General features: G+C 40.3%; 1 protein-coding gene across 1 annotated transcript in view; it reads right to left on the bottom strand.

The window, feature by feature from the left end:
* tspan5a (tetraspanin 5a) overlaps window positions 1-17711 on the bottom strand; it is a 56009-nt gene extending 38298 nt beyond the window's left edge. The window contains exon 1 of the mRNA XM_060923958.1: window positions 17330-17711. Coding sequence (XP_060779941.1) covers window positions 17330-17413 — 84 coding nt within the window. The 5' untranslated portion in view covers window positions 17414-17711. The remainder of the gene's footprint in view (window positions 1-17329) is intronic.
* Between the last annotated feature and the right edge of the window lie 7651 nt (window positions 17712-25362).

Below are 25362 nucleotides of genomic sequence, written 5' to 3'. Positions count from 1 at the left end.
CTGAAGAACTAGTCTCTCGAAGCACTTCATGATTACTGGGGTGAGGGCCACAGGACGGTAATCATTCAGGCTGGTGACGGGAGACTTCTTCGGCACTGGGATTATTGTTACAGATTTTAGGCAGGGCGGGATGACTGCCTGAGCCAGGGAGAGGTTAAAGATCCTGGTGAAGGTAGGGGAGAGCTGGTGGGCACACGCTCTGAGCACCTTACCAGGTACACCATCTGGGCCGGCAGCTTTCTTGGGGTTCACTGCCAGGAGCACCCGTCTGACATCGTGCTCCTGTACAGTGAAAGGGAGTGGTGTAGGAACTGTGTGGTGGTGGGGGCAGGAGCAGATGAGTGCTGCTGAGATGTTTCAAAGCGAGCAAAGAAGCGATTTAGCTCCTCTGCTAGCAGCGCACTCCAGTCTCCTGTTGGCACATCACAGTCTCTGAAGTTTGTGATGTCCTGAATGCCCTGCCACACCTCCCGTGTGTTGTTGCTGGACAGGTGGGACTCTATGCGCAGCCTGTGGTCCGCCTTGGCTTTATTTATTCCTCTTTTCAGATCAGCTCGAGCAGCTCTGTACAGAGCTCTATCACCTGACCTGAAGGCAGCATCGTGAGCCCTGAGGAGTGAGCGGACCTGGCTGGTCATCCAGGGTTTCTGGTTTGGGAAGACCCAGATGTTTTTATCCACCGTCACGTTCCCGATGCAGAACTTGATATAGTCCAGCACCGTTCCTGTGAATGTCTCCAGCTCCTGGTGTTCAAATAAGTCCCAATCTGTCTGTTTAAAGCAGTCCTGTAGTTTGGAGAGTGCGTTGTCAGGCCAGGTTGTGATAGACCTTGTGGTGGGCCTGGCTCTGCGTCTGAGGGGGGTGTAGGCTGGGGAGAGCAGGAGGGAAAGATGGTCTGACTGGCCGAGGTGGGGGAGGGCTATGGCTCTGTACGCATGCTTGATGTTGGAGTAAACATGATCCAGAGTGTTCTCCCCTCTAGTAGAACACTTAACATATTGGTAAAACTTCGGCAGTACAGTCTTCAAGTTGGCCTTATTAAAGTCTCCTGCAATTATGTGAACACCGTCAGGGTGGGCCCGCTGCTGTATGTTTATGGTGTTCAGCAGGAGAGAGAGCACTGTGTTCACACTGGCGTCAGGTGGAATACACACAGCTGTGACAATCAGTACAGTTAGCTCTCTCGGTAGAAAAAAAGGCCGGCATCTTACAGACATGTACTCAAGGTCTGGGGAACAGTGTTTATAATTGTTCCGTTGTTACACCAATTATCATGCACGTAAATACAGAGCCCTCCCCCTCTGCTCTTACCAGAGTTCTCATTTCTATCCCAGCGGAGCAGAGTGCGGCCTGCTAGCTGCAAGCTAGCATCGGGTATTTCCGGATGAAGCCAGGTTTCTGTGATAATTAAAACACAGCAGTCCTAAACATAGCGATTTCCAGCGAGTTGTAATTCCAGATCATCCGTTTTATGCACCAGGGATCTGGCATTGGAGAGATACAGGCTCGGTAGAGGTGGCTTGTGTGGTTGTTTTCTTAGCCTTAGCATAGCACCGGACCTGCAGCCCCGCTTCTGCTTCCTCTCCCTCCTCCGTCTGCGCCGCCTCCTAGACCCAACAACAATCCACGGAGAGCCTGGTGGTCTCGCTATGTCATCTGGGATGTTATGCGTGAAGAGAAAGTCACTCGAAACAGATGCCTGATGTTGGTCATCGATGGCTAAAAGTGTCTGGCGGGTGTACTGGATGTTTGCAGAACTGATGTTGCACAAACAAGCAAGAAAGAAATACAAAAACAAACAAACAAAAAAGAGCACTGAAAAGGAGAGCCGTAAGCCGCTGCAACCATGCGTGCCGCCATCTTGACCAGGTTTATCCTATGTAATACACGTAGGATAAACGATATGCTCATGATATTGCATGCTATCAAACCACATGAATGAAACGTGCGAGAAGGGAATAGAATACATGTTTTTATTCCATTGAAAAAGTGTCCTGTATGTATAATAATATCTAGTATTGTTCAGTGTAGGGCTTTCAAGTGGTGTACAGGGCCCAGGCTGAGGAAATGTGGCGAGTGTGTAGTGTAGGAGTGGGCAATTTGGCAAAAATATCATATCATATGACTAACCCTGTGTCCAAAATCGCTCACTCGTTCACTACTCCCTATATAGGGAATTACTATATAGAGGACTATATAGTGAGCTCATTGGTAAAATGAAAAACGCTTTCGGACACTAGTCCATCGCGCTGGTATTTACGTCATTACTGTCGCACAATTAAAACGTGCCAGATCAGTCAGCTGGTGGGTTTTCAAAATAATAAATACATGCGTTTTTGTGATAAATCCATATTATACTGAGTGTATTTCCCACATTAATCAATACAAAGTACCTGCATCTTTCAGTTCTTTTAAATCAAGGCTGAATACTTTCTTCTTTGCCGCTACCTTTTATTAAATCAAATTTGAGACTTTTAATTTGATTTCTTTCAGTGCGACCGCAATGCATGATGGGAAATATTGCTTCGGTTAGTGACCATTAGTTGTACACTATTTTTCGTGATGCATTGTGGGATACTTTGAGTGCACTATATAGGGTGTAATAATCCTCACTAAGGTTTCGGACAGCACTACAAAATGGCGTCCTCACTATATAGTGAGTAGGAAGCGATTTCGGACACAGGGTAAGGTTTTTTCTCCCCCCCCCAACTTGGACCAAGATCCACATTATCATCATGAGCAGTATTAGTATTTTGGTATTAGTCGTAAGTTGCTGAAGAGAGCAACCAAACTAATTATAATAAAAAAATTCACTTCCCAGCAAAATGTAAACTGTTTCAAAATGTTAATTATTTGAAAACACTCAGGCATTGATAGTGTAATTAAAAAAAGTTAACTAAAGATGTACTGCACATCATCTACAGCAGTGACTTCAGTAAAAAGTGCGGTAAATGGAAAGATGATAGGTGGGTTACATATCTTTAAATCCTGAATACATTAGCTGAGTTAGTTTACATTTTTAAAATAAGATATTCATGGTTTCATTGTTTGGGATTTTATTGCACATCTCTTGGCGGTCTGTGTACAGCTGAGGAGTGGTGCCGTTACAAAAATATGCCACTTGGTAAGTTATAATGAAGAGATTTTTTAGAAGTTGCTTAAAACCTTTTTTTTCCTTTTTTTTTTTTAATTAATTGTGATGAGTATTATCATTGGCCAGGTAAAATATCACAGCATCATAGATGTCTTTCCAGTGTTTACTAGTTTTCTCATAAAGATCGCATTTTCAAATGTCATTATTGTTATTGCTGTTTAACAGTATTATTCTTTCTTGCAGCGCTGTTACACTCATGTTCACCCTGCGTTACCTGGCTTTCGGCGTACTCTTTGGGATGCTTTCTTTTGAGGTGGTTAAACGGGTTCACTGTGTCTCCTCCAGATGTGCCAGTCTAGCTTTTGCATATTTTGTCTCATCTCATCATCTCTAGCCGCTTTATCCTGTTCTACAGGGTCGCAGGCAAGCTGGAGCCTATCCCAGCTGACTACGGGCGAAAGGCGGGGTACACCCTGGACAAGTCGCCAGGCCATCACAGGGCTGACACATAGACACAGACAACCATTCACACTCACATTCACACCTACCGTCAATTTAGAGTCACCAGTTAACCTAACCTGCATGTCTTTGGACTGTGGGGGAAACCGGAGCACCCGGAGGAAACCCACGCGGACACGGGGAGAACATGCAAACTCCACACAGAAAGGCCCTCGCCGGCCCCGGGGCTCGAACCCAGGACCTTCTTGCTGTGAGGCGACAGCGCTAACCACTACACCACCGTGCCGCCCTGCATATTTTGTAAACAACTGATTTTTTGCACCATGTCCAGACCAGTTCCACATAACTGACGTTAATATTTTTAGGCAATAATGTCATGCTGCTTTGTTACCAAACAACAGGAGTTAGAAATATAAGCTCAGGAACTGGCTGAAGTCTGGTTCATAAACCAACTTGAGGTGCCATATTTTTGAAAACTTTCAGCATCGTTTCTCAGTAAGAATGAATCGTCGAGGCATTTTAATAGTTCATATTTAAAACCAACCTTGAATATTTTAACGCCTGAAGATTGTGTGTGTGCAAGAGTGTCCTACAGAGTGAGGCAGCAAGTGGGCATCATTTCTAGTGTCTGCCTGTGGTGTGCTCATCAGTTAGCTCACTGTGATTTGTACATTCCTGTTTCATCTTCATCGAATGAGCTTTCATAATTTAAGTGAAAAAGTTATATTTCCTGAAAATTATCATTTGCCATATCAGTGAATGTTTTTAAAGCTTCTCTAGTAATGGTTTCGGTCCAGGAAGTGGACTTTTACTTGGTGAAGCAGGCTTGTACTACTTGAGTCAGACTTGTGCCCCAATTTTAAGGACTCATGACTTGACTTGGACTTGAGCACTGATGACTCGGACTCGTGCATTAACTGCATTCGGACTTGTAAATTGTAGACGAAGACTCTGATTTTTTTTTCTTTATTTTTTTTTTGTAACATGCCATAATAATTTGGCATAAGATATTTATATCTACATTAATTTTTATCCCAATTTCGTGCAAGAGAATGTACATTCACCTGTTCATACGTCATGTTCAGAAACAAACTAACGTTAATGGCACTAAGATGCCTGGAGAGAAGCCCCTAGGATTGTCCGCTTTGCTTATACAGACTTCTTGTGCAGTGGGAAAAATGCACTGCTATGTGTTCCATATGTAGAACTATTGAGGAGACAACGGGGACAACCTCGAACTTCAATCGTCATTTGGTAAGACTCCACCCAGAAAAGGAAGTGACACGCTATGTTCATTGCTCTGTTGATAACAGGGTTTGCTTGCTGACCAATGAACTAGCTAGCGTTAACCCTCTCTCATGTTCATTACTAGCCTGGGAAATCCCATGCTGCTTTGCACAATCGTTCCGATCTGAAAAGACAGCATGGAAACTATGGTCTAAAGGCTTGCCTGAGTTAGGGAGCCAATCAGAAAGTGGGGAGGGGTGGAAAGACGGTGACGCGTACTACTCGACAAACGGAAGCTTGTAGTTTATTTGGGACCGTTTACGGATCACATTTAACATGGCGTCGAGCGATATGAACCAAACTTTCGATCAAGCTTTAGACACTGTTCTGAATAGTTTAGAGTGAAAGTTTGTTTTAAAAAAACTCTTCGTCTTCTTCGTCGCTCTAACTATGTCACCGGGTACAACTGCCATGATTGGCCATGGGCTACGTATACGCCAAATGATAGACATTCGCAACGTCCAATAAACGGCCGTTGACAATCGTAAACCACACCTCCCCTACGAGAAATTCAATAGGTGGATTCCAGACCATATTTCACTTGTGATATGGTCTGGTGTTAACCAGACTAGTTCATTATCCTGTTGATAGCAGGGCTTCCTGAGTGATGAACAAGCTTTTTATCTGTAGCCTATTAACTAAAGTGGGGCAGTCGATCAGTAACGTTAGTCCAACACAGTAGCAGAGACGCTTTCACATAAATGCAGCAACAGCCACCGTCAAATGGTACAGTTGGAGTCTTGTTCTTGGACTCGACACAAAATGACTTGGACTTGAACACTGGGGACTCGAGACTGGACTCGAACTCGAGGTTTAGTGACTCGACTACAACACTGTGGCGAACACAGATGAGCACAGTGATACACATGGAGAAACGTCCCAGTATGGTTATAGGTAATATAAGCACCCTTGGAATGCTGTTCATCCAATCAAATTAGTGGACTGGAACTAACTGTTGAACATGCATGATAAGCTCAACCCCTACTTACACACTAGGCAGCAGCAGCAGAGGTACTAACATACGGAGCATGAAGTCTGCAAATTAAATTAGCAAAGATTTATTAGAATACAATTTGTGCTATAATAACTTTAAACATTTGTAATTATGCATTCATTTTTTTTGAACTCCTCTGTTGTTACAGGTTGAAAACTTGGGTACTAATGTGTTAGATTCTGTAGGGATGGGACACTTTTATTAGTTTAATCCATTTACAGCTAGATTAAATGTCTGAAAACAATAACGTGCCCTAAGACGGTCTTGAGAAGTAGTCAATATACTCCATGAACTGTGTGCAAAGATATAAGCAGATTATCTCCTGTCAGCCTTGTATTATAACTTAAAATAGTGTTTACAGATATTAGGGGAGTTTATAATCACATCAGCCCATTCAAGATCTCTGCTGGCTTATATTCGTAATCAAATCCTCCAGTTATTGCACTCTGAACAGCTCCTGTACTTCAGCGAGGTTGGCAGGACTGTTTATCTAGTAGGAGTACTGGACCATATTTAAATTACAGGCTTGGTTTCTTTACTGTAACTTAATTATGATTACAAGATCCAAATGCACCTAAATGCATAATACAACACCTCACTTTTACCAGTAAAATAAGGAAAACTAACAGGAATAGTCTAAATTGAAGTGGTACACCGCATTCACCTACTGTAGAACATGGCTTTACACCAGAGTAGCTATATTTAGGCATGCTGTGCTGAGGAGAGTGATAATTATACATCCATCACCTTGATGAGACTTGATGCTAAAACATTTTGTGCCTTTCCAATGCTTCACTGACTAGATCGACTATGAACATGAAAGCATTTGTGCTCTTATGAAACCTAGTGAAGGAATACTTACAGTATCTTAGGAGATTTTATGAAAAGACATCTTTTGTCTAACATATCTTCATGTTCCACCCTTGCCTAAGTTTTTTAAATGGAAACAAAGTGGGAAATGAGCCATGCTTTAGAAACCTGACATCATGTACTAGAGAAACTGTCATGCAGAAAAACAAAGGACTGCTTTCATTTGAAAGAACAAGCTAGTGGAGCATAGCACCAAGTTTGGAGACCCATTCTGAAGGCATCCAGAACATGGAAAGTGCATTAAAGTGCCTTAAAATGTACAGTGGTGCTTGAAAGTTTGTGAACCTTTTAGAATTTTCTATATTTCTGCATAAATGTGACCTAAAACATCATCAGATTTTCACACAAGTCCTAAAAGTAGATAAAGAGAACCCAGTTAAGCAAACAAGACACAAATATCTCGTACTTGGTCATTTATTTATTGAGGAAAATGATCCAATAATACATGTCTGTAAGTGGCAAAAGTATGTGAACCTTTGCTTTCAGTATCTGGTGTGATCCCCTTGTGCAGCAATAACTGCAGCGAAATGTTTCCGGTAACTGTTGATCAGTCCTGCACACCGGCTTGGAGGAATTTTAGCCCATTCCTCCGTACAGAACAGCTTCAACTCTGGGATGTTGGTGGGTTTCCTCACATGAACTGCTCGCTTCAGGTCCTTCCACAACATTTCGATTGGATTAAGGTCAGGGCTTTGACTTGGCCATTCCAAAACATTAACTTTATTCTTCTTTAGCCATTCTCTGGTAGAACGACTTGTGTGTTTAGGGTCGTTGTCTTGCTGCATGACCCACCTTCTCTTGAGATTCAGTTCATGGACAGATGTCCTGACATTTTCCTTTAGAATTCGCTGGTATAATTCAGAATTCATTGTTCCATCAATGATGGCAAGCCGTCCTGGCCCAGATGCAGCAAAACAGGTCCAAACCATGATACTACCACCACCATGTTTCACAGATGTTCTTATGCTAGAATGCAGTGTTTTCCTTTCTCCAAACATAACGCTTCTCATTTAAACCAAAAAGTTCTATTTTGGTCTCATCCGTCCACAACACATTTTTTCAATAGTCTTCTGGCTTGTCCACGTAATCTTTAGCAAACTGCAGATGAGCAGCAATGTTCTTTTTGGAGAGCAGTGGCTTTCTCCTTGCAACCCTGCCATGCACACCATTGTTGTTCAGTGTTCTCCTGATGGTGGACTCATAAACATTAGCCAATGTGAGAGAAGCCTTCAGTTGCTTAGAAGTTACCCTGGGGTCCTTTGTGACCTCGCAGACTATTACACGCCTTGCTCTTGGAGTGATCTTTGTTGGTCGACCACTCCTGGGGAGGGTAACAATGGTCTTGAATTTCCTCCATTCATACACAATCTGTCTGACTGTGGATTGGTGGAGTCCAAACTCTTTAGAGATGGTTTTGTAACCTTTTCCAGCCTGATGAGCATCAACAACGCTTTTTCTGAGGTCCTCAGGAATCTCCTTTGTTCATGCCATGATACACTTCCACAAACGTGTTGTGAAGATCAGACTTTGATAGATCCCTGTTCTTTAAATAAAACAGGGTGCCCACTCACACCTGATTGTCATCCCATTGATTGAAAACACCTGACTCTAATTTCACCTTCAAATTAACTGCTAATCCTAGAGGTTCGCATACTTTTGCCACTCACAGATATGTAATATTGGATAATTTTCCTCAATAAATAAATGACCAAGTATAATATTTTTGTCTCATTTGTTTAACTGGGTTCTCTTTATCTACTTTTAGGACTTGTGTGAAAATCTGATGACGTTTTAGGTCATATTTATGCAGAAATATAGAAAATTCTAAAGGGTTCACAAACTTTCAAGCACCACTGTAAAGCTGAAAAATAACTGACCAAAGTAAGAGCAATCTGGAGTAATCCAGACCATAAAACCTGCTGCACAAGTTGTATTCACTTATTTTGCTCTGTTATTCTTTTGAAAATGCCAAAGCATTTATTGAAAACATTACTAGATAAAACTTGTTTTTTCCTGTCACAATTCTCTGAATTTTACCCTTAATGAACAAAAGTGTATTCCCCCATTTTCTAACTTCATGTAAAGACTAATTTGATCAACTGTGCAAAATCTGTTATACTATTGTCTTCAGATATTTCAAGTGCTTTATTTACTCGGTCATTGTCACGAGTGCAAAAATAGTAGGAGTGTGGGAGAATCATTTCATTCAGCTGCCCTCAGGGAAGTTTTATGAGGACAAAGCATAAGCCAGGAAGCAAGTGATAAAAAATAAATACTGACGTTTGAGCTGTACAATTTATTATATATATATATATATATATATATATATATATATATATATATATATATATATATATATACACACACACACAATAGTTACATCAGTCATTCATCATCAGTAAGTGTTTTGTCCTGATCAGGGTCACATGGAATCTAGGTGCTTACAATTTAAAAAAAAAAATCTTATTAAACAAATTGATCAATGATTTATTTCAACTTGGAGCATAGTTTGCATTGGAAAACTGTAGACTGAAGCTTAAGGCTTGACTGGCTGTACTACACATTAGCAAGCACAAAAGCACAACCCCAATTCCATAAATTTGGGACACTGTGTAAAACATAAATAAAAAACAGAATATGACAATTTGCAAACCATGGAAACCCTATATTTCAGTGAAAATAGTACAAAGACAACATATCAGATGTTAAAACTGAGAATTTTTTTTTTTTGAAAAATATGCTCATTTTGAATTTGATGTCAGCAACACGTTTCAGAAAAGTTGGGACGGGGCATGTTTACCACTGTGTTGCATCACCTCTACTTTTAACAACACTGTAAATGTTTGGGAACTGAGGAGACCAATTACTGTAGTTTTGAAAGAGAAATGTTGCCCCATTCTTGCCTGATATATAAATTTCAGTTGCTCAACAGTTCGAAATCTCCTTTGTTGTACAACCCCGATTCCAAAAAAGTTGGGACAAAGTGCAAATTGTAAATAAAAATGGAATGCAATGATGTGGAAGTTTCAAAATTCCATATTTTATTCAGAATAGAACATAGATGACATATCAAATGTTTAAACTGAGAAAATGTATCTTTTAAAGAGAAAAATTAGGTGATTTTAAATTTCATGACAACAACACATCTCAAAAAAGTTGGGACAAGGCCATGTTTCCCACTGTGAGACATCCCCTTTTCTCTTTACAACAGTCTGTAAACGTCTGGGGACTGAGGAGACAAGTTGCTCAAGTTTAGGGATAGGAATGTTAACCCATTCTTGTCTAATGTAGGATTCTAGTTGCTCAACTGTCTTAGGTCTTTTTTGCCGTATCTTCCATTTTATGATGCGCCAAATGTTTTCTATGGGTGAAAGATCTGGACTGCAGGCTGGCCAGTTCAGTACCCGGACCCTTCTTCTACGCAGCCATGATGCTGTAATTGATGCAGTATGTGGTTTGGCATTGTCATGTTGGAAAATGCAAGGTCTTCCCTGAAAGAGACGTCGTCTGGATGGGAGCATATGTTGCTCTAGAACCTGGACATACCTTTCAGCATTGATGGTGTCTTTCCAGATGTGTAAGCTGCCCATGCCACACGCACTAATGCAACCCCATACCATCGGAGATGCAGGCTTCTGAACTGAGCGCTGATAACAACTTGGGTCGTCCTTCTCCTCTTTAGTCCAAATGACACGGCGTCCCTGATTTCCATAAAGAACTTAATTTTGATTTGTCTGACCACAGAACAGTTTTCCACTTTGCCACAGTCCATTTTAAATGAGCCTTGGCCCAGATAAGACGTCTGCGCTTCTGGATCATGTTTAGATACGGCTTCTTCTTTGAACTATAGAGTTTTAGCTGGCAACGGCGGATGGCACGGTGAATTGTGTTCACAGATAATGTTCTCTGGAAATATTCTTGAGCCCATTTTGTGATTTCCAATACAGAAGTATCCCTGTATGTGATGCAGTGCCGTCTAAGGGCCCGAAGATCACGGGCACCTAGTATGGTTCTCCGGCCTTGACCCTTACGCACAGAGATTCTTCCAGATTCTCTGAATCTTTTGATGATATTATGCACTGTAGATGATGATATGTTCAAACTCTTTGCAATTTTACACTGTCGAACTCCTTTCTGATATTGTTCCACTATTTGTCGGCGCAGAATTAGGGGGATTGGTGATCCTCTTTCCATCTTTACTTCCGAGAGCCGCTGCCACTCCAAGATGCTCTTTTTATACCCAGTCATGTTAATGACCTATTGCCAATTGACCTAATGAGTTGCAATTTGGTCCTCCAGCTGTTCCTTTTTTGTACCTTTAACTTTTCCAGCCTCTTATTGCCCCTGTCCCAACTTTTTTGAGATGTGTTGCTGTCATGAAATTTCAAATGAGCCAATATTTGGCATGAAATTTCAAAATGTCTCACTTTCTACATTTGATATGTCGTCTATGTTCTATTGTGAATACAATATCAGTTTTTGAGATTTGTAAATTATTGCATTCTGTTTTTATTTACAATTTGTACTTTGTCCCAACTTTTTTGGAATCGGGGTTGTATTTTGTGCTTCATAATGCGCCAAATGTTTTCAGTGGGAGACAGGTTTGGACTGCAGGCAGGGCAGTTTAGCAAACGGATTCTTTTACTCTTTAATATTTGCAGAAAGCGGTTTGGCATTGTCTTGCTGAAAGACAGAAGGCCTTCCCTGAAAAAGATTTTGTCTGGATGGCAGCACGTTGCTCTGAAACATATATATATATATATATATATATATATCATTCAGCATTAATGATGCCTTCCCAGGTGTACAAGCTACCCATGTCATGTGCACTAATGCACCCTCATACCATCACAGATGCTGGCTTTTGAACTGTGCATTGATAAGCTGGATGGTCCCTCTCCTCTTTAGCCTGGAGGATGTGGTGTCCATGATTCATTCATTCATTCATTCATTCATTATCTGTAGCCGCTTTATCCTTCTACAGGGTTGCAGGCAAGCTGGAGCCTATCCCAGCTGACTACGGGCGAAAGGCGGGGTACACCCTGGACAAGTCGCCAGGTCATCACAGGGCTGACACATAGACACAGACAACCATTCACACTCACATTCACACCTACGGTCAATTTAGAGTCACCAGTTAACCTAACCTGCATGTCTTTGGACTGTGGGGGAAACCGGAGCACCCGGAGGAAACCCACGCGGACACGGGGAGAACATGCAAACTCCACACAGAAAGGCCCTCGCCGGCCCCGGGGCTCGAACCCAGGACCTTCTTGCTGTGAGGCGACAGCGCTAACCACTACACCACCGTGCCGCCGTGTCCATGATTTCTAAAAAGAATTTCTACTTTTGATTCGTCAGACCTCAGGACAATTTTCCACTTTGCCTCAGTCCATTCTAAAAAAGCTCGGGCCCAGAGAAGGTGGCAGTGTTTCTGGATATTGTTTATATCTGGGTTTAACTTGCATTTGTGGATGCAGTAATGAACTATTTTCACAGACGATGGTTTTCTGAAGTGTTCCTGAGCTCATACAGTGATTTCCGCTACAGACACATGTCTGCTTTTAATGCAGTGTCGCCTGAGGGCCTGACGATCACAGGCATCCAATGTCAGTTTTCAGCCTTGCCTCTTGCATACAGAGATTTCTCCAGATTCTCTGAATCTTTTAGTGATATTATGTACCATAGATGAGGAGATCCCCAAATTCTTTGCAGTTTTACACTGAGAAACGTGATTGTTAAATTGTTCCACTATTTGCCCACACAGTCTTTCACAGAGCGGTGAACCCCTCTCCATCTTTACTTCTGAGAGACTCCGCCTCTCTGGGATGCTCTTTTTTATACCCGATCATGTTACTGACCTGTTGTCAATTAACTGAATTAGGTTTTTTAAGCATTAAAGCCCCATCCCAACTTTTTTGAAACATGTTGCTGACATCAAATTCAAAATGAGCATACATTTAAAAAACAAAAATAGAATTTCTCAGTTTCAACAGTAAATATGTTGTCTTTGTACTATTTTCAATTAAATATAGGGTTTCCATGATTTGCAAATCATCATTCTTTTTATTTTTTCTTTTACACAGTGTCTCACATTTATGGAATTGGGGTTGTAATGTCATTCAGTCAGCCATAAGGAATGTGCTGATAAAAGACCAACAAATGTTCTGCTTCTGACACATTTATAGTCATGATTAGGGCCTGACTGATAAAGGATTTTCTTCATTTTTAAATGCACATTTAGAAGTGTGTGTGTGTGTGTGTGTGTGTACACCAAGTACATTAAATACCAATTTAAAAAAAGTGCCTGAATACTTATTTCCCCTCACTGTATGTGTATTATATACCTTAATATGGTGTGTGTTTAGGATATTACAGAGTTGTGTGAAGATATGAAGTTTATCTTCGAGTGGTGAATGGATACATCACGATCAAGTGAAGCAAACGAGTGAAATATTTTTCAACACGAGAAGATAAACTTCATATTTTCCACACCACCGTGTAATGTTCTTTATATTATATGGACACATCCACAAAAAATACACAAGTTAAATCAAAAGAATTTTAATTTTGAACCAGTCAAATCAGCAGGAAAACCCTGGGAGTGAAATATCAGGAAATATGTCACTCAGGTTCGTGATGTATTTCGCAGGAAAAATACGAGTTTTTCAACATGAGAAGATAAATTTCATATCTTCAAGTCAAAGTGTGATTTTATTTTTATTATATAGACACATTCACAAACAAAAAGTACCCAAATTTATCAAAACAATTCATCGATTTCTTCATGAGTGACATACAGAGATTTTTGTCATGGTTTTGGTTCTCCATGTCCTAGATGTAGCTCGTATGAAAAATACAAGTGGCATATTTCCCAGTAAAACACTCGTGTCCATATAATATCTAACTATTCACCTGGAAACATGCACATTTCTTATTTATGTGTTTTCAAGTGTAGCCTACTTAATAAAAAAAAAAGTTTAATCCATTTTAATATAGCATATATGCAAAGCTAATATAACTTTGAAATACTTTAATATAAATTATTTACATAGGAACTGTACAAAAATTATCAGTTAAAATAAAAAAGGATTTCTACATACATTCCATTAATTTGTGTGTACAACTGAAACGTGCTTAAAAAAATAGCTGAATGCCTTCATCTGTGACATGCATTTGCTACTGTGCGGACTTTGCTTGGGTCAGCTGATTGTTGTGATTTGTGGTGCGGTGTGTTGCCAACAGTGGAGTTGCAGTTTGCCCCCTTGTGGACAAGCTATGCAATGACAACACAACATGGTTAAAGGAGCCATCTTCAGTCTCTTGGTTTCTTTTTTAAATTGTCATTTATATGCAACTATAAATGCAGATACTGATGTATCAGCAAGTAGTTCATGTCGACTGTCAAAACCTACCATACTTGAAAGTGTTTATTTCTAATAAATGGAAAATGTAACAAATTTAAATATGATTTTAAATATTATGAAAAGCTAGGTGATCTTTCTCCCAAAAGATAGCTTTAAATTTTACATGCTAGCATTTTTAGCTCAAATTAAATATTTAATACGGCTGCCTAAGCTAATTCTCAGGATTTTCAGGGGGGAAAAAAAAGGGCAGACAGCAGCAGAAGTGTCAGCACTTATAGGACGAATGAGGCCAGTAAAAAGGTTATTGCTTCAGCCTGAAGTGGAATCTTAGTAAGGCTCTCAGTTATAGAACAGTAAATCTCTCTCTGTTTCTGGAACCTAAATAATAATATATCTATTTTACCATTAAAATGCAATCTATGCACATTTCAGGTACATACGCAATCACTGCAAGACCATTATATTCGAATAAGTTAAAATAATGCACCAGAAAACCACGGTATATATTACAATAACCTGATTCTTAAGCAATAACAGCACAAAGTTACACCCAGAATGAAATAAAAGTGCCCGTGTTGGGAAAAAACAGAAATCCCCCATATAACTTAGGGGAAATTATGACTGGCTTGATATAGTGTGTAGGATTAATCGTGCAGAAAAAGAGTGTTGATAAACAGCCTTCTGTTTTGGCAGCAGAGGATTGAGTAATGAAGGAGGTTACCGTCAGTGACACTTTAATGCCGATTTATTTGCAGATAGATAATAAACCACGGAGTGTGCACTATTCACAGATTTTGTTCAGTGAAAGGAATGTGAAAAGAAATAGAAAAACAGTGATGCTAGATATTTTTTGTTATTATTTATAGGCAGGTGTTGTGCCATTTTTCTTGAAAGAAAGCAAGTAATAAATGACCAAAGGTTCCTCTCAAGGCTTCTATCTTCACATTTCTAATATTTCTCAAAAAAGCACAGTCTTCAAATCCTATTCCTTCCATTCAATCTCGAACGTAGTACCAACTTTAACCTTCTGAAGTATTCCTGTTCAACCAATTCCTTCATTTCTTGTTCCTTCACTTTGTCAAACAGTACAGTATTCCTACTGTACTGTAATATTCCTACAATAGTCCTAGATATTGATATCCCGAATCCTAAACATCCTGCACTACCTTTTCATCCAGAAGGGTTATTCTTTCAGTTCTAGTTACCTTTGCTCTTGGCATGATTAGTACCGCACATTTGTTTATACCAAATTCCATCCCAATATCACTACTATACACATGTACTGTATTAACCAGTGAGTCAATTTGCTTTTTGCTCCATGAATAATAGATAGTTGAGTCTCAATTTCTTTTTACTCCACTCATATTCCATTCTATTTTTTTTTCTCATCAGCAGTGTCAAGGATATCATGCAAAGAACAAAAAGAAGTGGGGACAGACTGTCCTGCTGAAATATTACTCTCCTGATATCTACTTATTATTCCAGCCATCCATTATCTGTAGCCGCTTATCCTGTACAGGGTCACAGCCTATCCCAGCTGACTATGGGTGAGAGGCGGGGTACACCCTGGACAAGTCACCAAATCATTGCAGGGCTGACACAGAGACAAACAACCATTCAAGCTCACATTCACACCTACGGTCAATTTAGCACCACCAATTAGCCTAACCTGCATGTCTTTGGACTGTGGGGGAAACCGGAGCACCTGGAGGAAACAGACACAGACATGGCGAGAACATCCACACAGAAAGGTCCTCGCCGGCTGCTGGGCTCGAACCCAGGACCTTCTCGAAGTGAGGTGACAGTGCTAACCACTACACCACCGTGCCACCACTTATTATTATTATTATTATTATTACTACATCCATTATCTGTAGCTGCTTATCCTGTACAGGGTCGCAGGTGAGCTGGAGCCTATCCCCAGCTGACGATGGGTGAGAGGCGGGGTACACCCTGGACAAGTCGCCAGGTCATTGCAGGGCTGACGTAAAGAGACAAACAACCATTTCACACTCACATTCACACCGACGGTCAATTTCGAGCCACCAATTAGCCTAACCTGCATGTCTTTGGACTGTGGAGGAAACCAGAGTACTTGGAGGAAACCCACGCAGACACGGCGAGAACATCCACACAGAAAGGCCCTCGCCGGCCATGGGCTCAAACCCAGGGCCTTCTTGCTGTGAGGTGACAGTGCTAACCACTTATTATTAGCTAATCAGACAGACCTCCTCCAGCACACCTGTTTTATTCATTGCTTGGGTTCGAGGTGATAAGAGCAACAATATGGAGCAGCTTTGGATGTAGCGTGCGGTTTGTGTGTAACCTCAGCTCATCATAAAGCCGATTATCAGTGTGAACGCTGCATGTTCAGCAGACTGACCAAAAGACTGAATGTTTAAATAGGGAAGGGATTTCTTAGGATGTAGAAATCCTCTGCACACAGTCATCAGCAACCAGAGGAGCCTGTTCAGTGACCGAATGCTCCTTCCCAAGTGCAGGAAGAACAGACTCAAAAACTCCTTTGTCCCTCACGCCATCAGACTGTACAACTCCTCTCTGGGGGGGAGGAGGGGTAACAGGAGGACAGAGGACGGGAAGGAGCAGTAGCCTAGTCTAACAATAAGCAATACCGGACAAGGTGCAATATAAAGTGCAATATCTTTCCTGCTCCCCACACACACCCTAACCCCACTTCTCCCCATATCTTATTCTTTTATATTTGTATATGTAAATAATTTATTTTAATTTATCTAGAAGTTCTCTATTTCTTTTCTCTGTTTATCTGTAATGATGCTGCTGGAATCTTAATTTCCCTGAGGGAACCCTCCCAAAGGGATCAATAAAATCTAATCTAATCTAAAGAAGATTGCTGCTTGTATACAAGAATGGGGATGAAAACAGACAGGAATAAAGACGTAGGAATCGAGTTGGCTCAGGATGGGATCAGTATAATCAGAGTGTTTTGTTTTAATCAGATACATTAGACTAAGAGGAGGTCTGTCTGTCTGTCTGTGTTTACTTTGGAGATATATATATATATATATATATTTATTTATTTATTTATTTATTTATTTATTTTCTTAAAAAGATCGCCTGTTAACTGAGTCATCATCTAAAACACAAGTCTTTTTACAAAGACACGAGCTTAGTGTTTAGATATAACAACAACAACAGAGCAAACTCACATCTGAGACTGGCTTTAAAAGGGAAGAAACAAACAGGTCAAGACAAAGTTAAAATGAAACATGCTCTTACCCAAAATATTATGTTAAATCCGAATATAAAATATTTGATACAGCAGCTGACTTCATGTCCATTGTAATACTTTCCTGACATCATTGATGCTCGTCCACATTAAGTCCCTTGTGTTACATCTGAAACGGGAGGAACGTGGAACAGGTTCAGCTCGAATACCACCGCGTTTTATCTCCAAGGCGACGCCGGGCTCCCCCCACTCTCACCATCCACACACATCATTCACCGCTCATTCCTGCACCCGGACCAATACCAGCGCCGTTAATATCAACTCGATCAGTCGCGCTGATAGTCAGAAGCCCGTGGTGGCTGATAACCGCCTCTCGAACCCCGGCCTGCTCCGACAGCCGCTCTAAACCATTGTCTCGCTGCTCTGCTCACACTTGACATGGTCGAGTTGATGGACTGAAATCTCGACCAATCGAACCGTGCTCTCGCGAGAACACGGTAGGCGGGACTTCAGCCTGCGTCACTGTGTTATTGCCTGGAAAACTTTCTATCTTGTTGAAATTTTTTAATATTTCAGTTTAAAATACTTACCTTGGTGCGATAAATTAAGCCCACACTCTTTTTCGCGTGTATATAATAAGACTCATAATTTTTTTTTTTCGCTGTCCAAATCCTGCGCTCTGATTGGCTGGCGAGTGGGTCAAGTCAAGTTTATTTGTCCAGCGCTTTTAACAATAAACACTGTCCCAGAGCAGCTTTACACAATTTGAACGACTTAAAGCAGGGGTTTCAGAGTGTGGGAGAGTGAGCCCCCCACAGAGCAAATAAACAACAGCCCCCCCCCCCCCCCCCCTTTACAATTTTTGTTGTTGCTGTTCCATTCGTATTTAAAAAAATGGTTGTTGTACACATTATTTTTTTGCTTTTACACATTTTAAACATCTGTGCTTTTTTAAAACATCTTTTTTTTACACATTTTAAACATCTGTGCTTTTTTAAAACATCTTTTTACACATTTTAAACATCTGTGCTTTTTTAAAACCTCTTTTGTACACATTTTAAACATCTGTGCTTTTCTTTAAATTTTTTTTACACATTTTAAACATCTGCTTTTTTAAAACATCTTGTTTTACACATTTTAAAAATCTGTGCTTTTTTAAAACATCTTTTTTACACACTTAACATTGTGCTTTTTTAAAACTTTTTTACACATTTTAAACATCTGCTTTTTTAAAACATCTTGTTTTACACATTTTAAACATCTGTGCTTTTTAAAACATCTTTTTTACACATTTTAAACATCTGTGCTTTTTAAAACATCTTTTTTACACATTTTAAACATCTGTGCTTTTTTAAAAACATCTTTTTTACACATTTTAAACATCTGTGCTTTTTAAAAACTTTTTTACACATTTTAAACATCTGCTTTTTTAAAACATCTTGTTTTACACATTTTAAACATCTGTGCTTTTTAAAACATCTTTTTTACACATTTTAAACATCTGTGCTTTTTTAAAACCTCTTTTGTACACATTTTAAACATCTGTGCTTTTCTTTAAATTTTTTTTACACATTTTAAACATCTGCTTTTTTAAAACATCTTGTTTTACACATTTTAAAAATCTGTGCTTTTTTAAAACATCTTTTTTACACACTTAACATTGTGCTTTTTTAAAACTTTTTTACACATTTTAAACATCTGCTTTTTTAAAACATCTTGTTTTACACATTTTAAACATCTGTGCTTTTTAAAACATCTTTTTTACACATTTTAAACATCTGTGCTTTTTAAAACATCTTTTTTACACATTTTAAACATCTGTGCTTTTTTAAAAACATCTTTTTTACACATTTTAAACATCTGTGCTTTTTAAAAACTTTTTTACACATTTTAAACATCTGCTTTTTTAAAACATCTTGTTTTACACATTTTAAACATCTGTGCTTTTTAAAACATCTTTTTTACACATTTTAAACATCTGTGCTTTTTAAAACATCTTTTTTACACATTTTAAACATCTGTGCTTTTTTAAAAACATCTTTTTTTACACATTTTAAACATCTGTGCTCTTTTAAAACTTTTTTACACATTTTAAACATCTGCTTTTTTAAAACATCTTGTTTTACACATTTTAAACAGCTGTGCTTTTTAAAACATCCTTTTTTTTTACACATTTTAAACATCTACTTTTTTAAAACATCTTGTTTTACACATTTTAAACATCTGTGCTTTTTTAAAACCTCTTTTGTACACATTTTAAACATCTGTGCTTTTTAAAAATTTTTTTTACACATTTTAAACATCTGCTTTTTTAAAACATCTTGTTTTACACATTTTAAACATCTGTGCTTTTTTAAAACCTTTTGTGTACACATTTTAAACATCTGTGCTTTTTTAAAACATCTTTTTTTACACATTTTAAACATCTGTGCTTTTTTAAAACATTTTTTACACATTTTAAACATCTGCTTTTTAAAAAAACATCTTGTTTTACACATTTTAAACATCTGCTTTTTTAAAACATCGTGTTTTACACATTTTAAACATCTGTGCTTTTTAAAAACCTCTTTTTTACACATTTTAAACATCTGTGCTTTTTTAAAACCTATTTTGTACACATTTTAAACATCTGTGCTTTTTTTACACATTTTAAACATCTGCTTTTTTTAAACCTCTTTTTTTTACACATTTTAAACATCTGTGCTTTTTAAAACATCTTTTTTTTTTTTTTACACATTTTAAACGTCTGTGCTTTTTTTTAAACATCTTGTTTTACACATTTTAAACATCTCATAGCATCATTAGCTAGCACCTCTTGGCAGACACCACACTGTGGCAGTGGAGCATCTTCAGATCCAGTCCATGAAAATCCAAACTTTAAATAATCGTGGTCATACTTCCTTCTTTTTTTGCTTGGCCCAGACTCTGTCTCCTCACTCACTGTAGCTTTAGGTACCAAAAATCGATCCATTTTGTCTCTGGCAAAGGTTAGAGTTCGCTAAATGTCCGCAATAGTAACTTATTCTGGTTTATTTTTCCTCACGTTACACCCTGCCTGAAGAACTCTGGTGCCCCCTAGGGGAGGTGCGCCCCACACTTTGAAAAGCCCTGACTTAAAACATGAGCTAATTTTATCCCTAATCTATCCCCAATTGGGGGGGTTTAGACCAAAAAAATTTTTCTACCCCCTCCAAAATATGGAGATGATCTATTTAAGTATGGAAATACCGATATTTGGCCAACTGAAAAATGCTAACCCCCCTGTACATACCCTCTGAAGTTAATAACCCCTCCAAACAGTCAAAAACTGCCTTTTTCACTAATATAAGCATTCCTTAACGGAAATAACTCTTAAATATAACATCAAAAATCACAGTAATAACATTTATTTCTCACAAAAAGAGTTGTTAGAAACCCTCATTTTGTCTCTGTTTACGGGTTTGAATTAGAGTAACAAATTCTCCATAAAGTTTCAAGATACCTATGCTTCTTTATATGTCTGGTGTGGATGGTGTATAAGTTACAAAATAACCAGTGCTCTTGAACAAGTTCTGCCAGCAACTGAGCAGCAGCATCCCTGGATCTCTGTGCTTGACCAGCACGCTTCGGCCACAGCAGATAGAGCATATTCTGAATGATGTCCTTCCCTGTTGGAAGAATCCCAGAAGGGAACTCAGCCTGCTCTATGTACTCGACTACACCTAGTATCTTCTTAGCTTTTGACCGTGTTGCAACAGAAGCCATTATTTACCTGCAAGAATACAAATAATGACTATTTAATACATTGGGAGATATAATTCAGATATGAATCATTTGTGCATACTGGTTCTTAAAACTAAATTAGTAACCTTAAGTAATGATCCTCTGTGCTTAAAAATAGTTCATATTTAAGGTATTACTGAAGAGTGTGACATTCATCAATAACTTTAAAACTTGCTGAAAAAGAGCAGAATTACCATATGTTTAATTTACTTGAATGTAAGGTTACTTACCACGAAGCTTATTACCTTAAAATAATGATCATCTGCACTGAAAATGTTGTAGTCGTACTTAGTGGCATACTGGAAGAGGTTCGCATTCATCGATAACTTTAAAACACGTCAAAAAAAGCAGCATTCTAATATCAAACAGCACTATAATGTCTCTTATCTCATTATCTCTAGCCGCTTTATCCTGTTCTACAGGGTCGCAGGCAAGCTGGAGGCCATCCCAGCTGACTACGGGCGAAAGGCGGGGTACACCCTGGACAAGTCGCCAGATCATCACAGGGCTGACACATAGACACAGACAACCATTCACACTCACATTCACACCTACGATCAATTTAGAGTCACCAGTTAACCTAACCTGCATGTCTTTGGACTGTGGGGGAAACCGGAGCACCCGGAGGAAACCCACGCGGACACAGGGAGAACATGCAAACTGCACACAGAAAGGCCCTCGCCGGCCACGGGGCTCGAACCCGGACCTTCTTGCTGTGAGGCGACAGCGCTAACCACTACACCACCGTGCCGCCACACTATAATGTATTTTGTCATATTGTAAGAATGGAAACTTTCAAAGGGTATGTACAGGGGGGCTAGCAAGGTTCAATTTAATAAAATTTGACATTTTCCCACATAGATGGACCATCTCAATAATTTCTAGGGGGGTAAAACATGGAAAAGTCAAAATTCTTAAAATAACAACCCCCCCTACCCCAACGAACAAGCCTGTGGCAACAGTGGCAAGGAAAAACTCCCTCAGACGACATGAGGAAGAAACCTCGACAGGAACCAGACTCAAAAGGGAACCCATCCTCATTTGGGCAACAACAGACAACATGACTATAACATTAACAGTTTTAACATAAAGTCAGTTTCGTTGATGGAAACTTGAGTGCAAAACTGTTCATGACAACTGCAGTCCTAAAGTTAGCAAGTCAACTGTAGTCTTCAGCCATAAAAGCATTACTGTAAGAATCCAGAGCGTCCTCCAGGTGTGATTTTCAACTGTCCGTATGGGGCCATCCTCCACAGGAGCGATGTGATGAGACTCCAACCAGACACAGGGCACCAGGATGGATCAGGCAGTTCCGAGGAGCAGAAGAGGGTCTGTATCCTGGACCTCTTGCGACTTACTCGTTCACAACAACAACAAACAGAGTAGCATTTTTTGTCAACGTTTATCTTTTTTTTAATAAGATTTATTTAAAAGATTATCAAAAATCTTATACATTTTTGCCAGCATTTCTCAAGAGAAAAGCATTAATTTTACAGCATGGATAGCGATAACAACAGTGTTCACAGCAAAAGCAAGTTTTACTACCCTGAGGAAGAAGAAATAAAAGAAAACATTTCAGGAGAAAGCTAAAAACCTGTAACTTGCTAACATCGAGCAAAAACAAGGCTGAATCCCGAATGACTCTATTTTGTATAAATAGGGGACTACATAGGCAGCAAAATGTAGTTTTTTTCCTGCTATAGAAGTGCACTTATATACTGAGGAGGAAGCCATTTGCATTACAGCCATGAATGAGGATTCATCTCATCTCATCTCATCTCATCTCATCTCATCTCATCTCATCTCATCTCATCTCATTATCTCTAGCTGCTTTATCCTGTTCTACAGGGTCACAGGCAAGCTGGAGCCTATCCCAGCTGACTACGGGCGAAAGGCGGGGTACACCCTGGACAAGTCGCCAGGTCATCACAGGGCTGACACATAGACACAGACAACCATTCACACCTACGGTCAATTTAGAGTCACCAGTTAACCTAACCTGCATGTCTTTGGACTGTGGGGGAAACCAGAGCACCTGGAGGAAACCCATGCGGACACGGGGAGAACATGCAAACTCCACACAGAAAGGCCCTCACCGGCCACGGGGCTCAAACCCAGACCTTCTTGCTGTGAGGCGACAGCGCTAACCATTACACCACTGTGCCGCCCGAATGAGGATTCAAAATAACATTAATTTTACAGCATGGATAGCGATAACGACAGTGTTCGCAGCGAAAGCGAGTTTTACTAACCCGAGGAAGACAAAATTAAAGAAAACATTTCAGGAGAAAGCTAAAAACCTCTAACTTGCTAATGCAGAGCAACAACATGGTTGAATCCTGAATGACTCAATTTTGTATAAATAGGGGACTACATAGGTGGCAAAATGTAGTTTTTTTCCCTGCCCTGGAAGTGCACTTGTATACTGAGGAGGAAGCCATTTGCATTACAGCTGTGAATGAGGATTCAAAATGGTGGCTCGCCTCGGCTCGGTTTTCCCTTCGGGCACTCTCATTTTCTGTTAGAATTTGGTAAAGAAAAAAATATATTATTTACCAGCTTAAGGTCGGTCCGGGGCGGCACGGTGGTGTAGTGGTTAGCGCTGTCGCCTCACAGCAAGAAGGTCCTGGGTTCGAGCCCCGGGGCCGGCGAGGGCCTTTCTGTGCGGAGTTTGCATGTTCTCCCCGTGTCCGCGTGGGTTTCCTCCGGGTGCTCCGGTTTCCCCCACAGTCCAAAGACATGCAGGTTAGGTTAACTGGTGACTCTAAATTGACCGTAGGTGTGAATGTGAGTGTGAATGGTTGTCTGTGTCTATGTGTCAGCCCTGTGATGACCTGGCGACTTGTCCAGGGTGTACCCCGCCTTTCGCCCGTAGTCAGCTGGGATAGGCTCCAGCTTGCCTGCGACCCTGTAGAAGGATAAAGCGGCTAGAGATAATGAGATGAGATGAGGTCGGTCCGTATGGTGAAATACCGTGACCTCGGCCTTAAATACTGACCTCAGCCCAGAGGGCCTCGCTCAGTACTTTCAAGACCTTGGTCACGGTATTTCATGATACGGACCTCACAGCTAGTAAATAACATATATATAGGGTTATTTTAAAATAAGGAATAAACGTATACAGGGTATTAAAAACACAGGCCCAGTGTCCTCATCTCATCTCATTATCTGTAGCCGCTTTATCCTGTTCTACAGGGTCGCAGGCAAGCTGGAGCCTATCCCAGCTGACTATGGGCGAAAGGCGGGGTACACCCTGGACAAGTCGCCAGGTCATCACAGGGCTGACACATAGACACAGACAACCATTCACACTCACACCTATGGTCAATTTAGAGTCACCAGTTAACCTAACCTGCATGTCTTTGGACTGTGGGGGAAACCGGAGCACCCGGAGGAAACCCACGCGGACACGGGGAGAACATGCAAACTCCGCACAGAAAGGCCCTCGCCAGCCACGGGGCTCGAACCCGGACCTTCTTGCTGTGAGGCGACAGTGCTAACCACTACACCACCGTGCCGCCCCCCAGTAGCCTTTAAAATGCAATTATAACCCATCAAGTCATGACTGAATACAGCAATACAGTTTAAAAGTTTTCTGCCATGCTAGCATGCTACTTATTACAAATGATCAAATTATATATTACTAAACATATCTATCCATCCTGGTGCCCTGTGTCTGGTCGCAGTCTCATCACATCGCTCCTGTGGAGGACGGCCCCATGTAGACAGTTGAAAGTCACACCTGGAGGACGCTCTGGACACTTACAGTAATGCTTTTATGGCTGAGGATGACAGTTGGCTTGCTAACTTTAGGACTGCAGTTGTCATGAACAGTTTTGCACTCAAGTTTCCATCAATGAAGAGTTACAACATCAACAAAACTAACTTCATGTCCCCCCCAAAAGCTGTCCCTCTGAGTTACAAGCCAATCCTGGGATCGAGATGCTGACCTCTTCTGCTCCTCAGAACTGCCTGATCCATCCTGATGCTCTATGTCTAGTCGAAGTCTCATCGCATCGCTCCTGTGGAGGACGGCCCCATACGGACAGTTGAAAGTCACACTTAAAGACGCTCTGGACACTTACAGTAACGCTTTTATGGCTGAGGACGACAGTTGACTTGCTAACTTTAGGACTGCGGTTGTCATGAACAGTTTTGCACTCAAGTTTCCATCAATGAAGAGTTATAACATCAACAAAACTGACTTCGTGTTAAAACTGTTAATGTTATAATCATGTTGTCTGTTGTTGCCCAGATGAGGATGGGTTCCCTTTTGAGTCTGGTTCCTCTCAAGGTTTCTTCCTCATGTCGTCTGAGGGAG

This window comes from Neoarius graeffei, chromosome 1 (genome assembly GCF_027579695.1).
Source record: "Neoarius graeffei isolate fNeoGra1 chromosome 1, fNeoGra1.pri, whole genome shotgun sequence".
Classification (NCBI taxonomy): Eukaryota; Metazoa; Chordata; class Actinopteri; order Siluriformes; family Ariidae; genus Neoarius; species Neoarius graeffei.
This window is presented reverse-complemented; position numbering and strand designations above follow the sequence as displayed.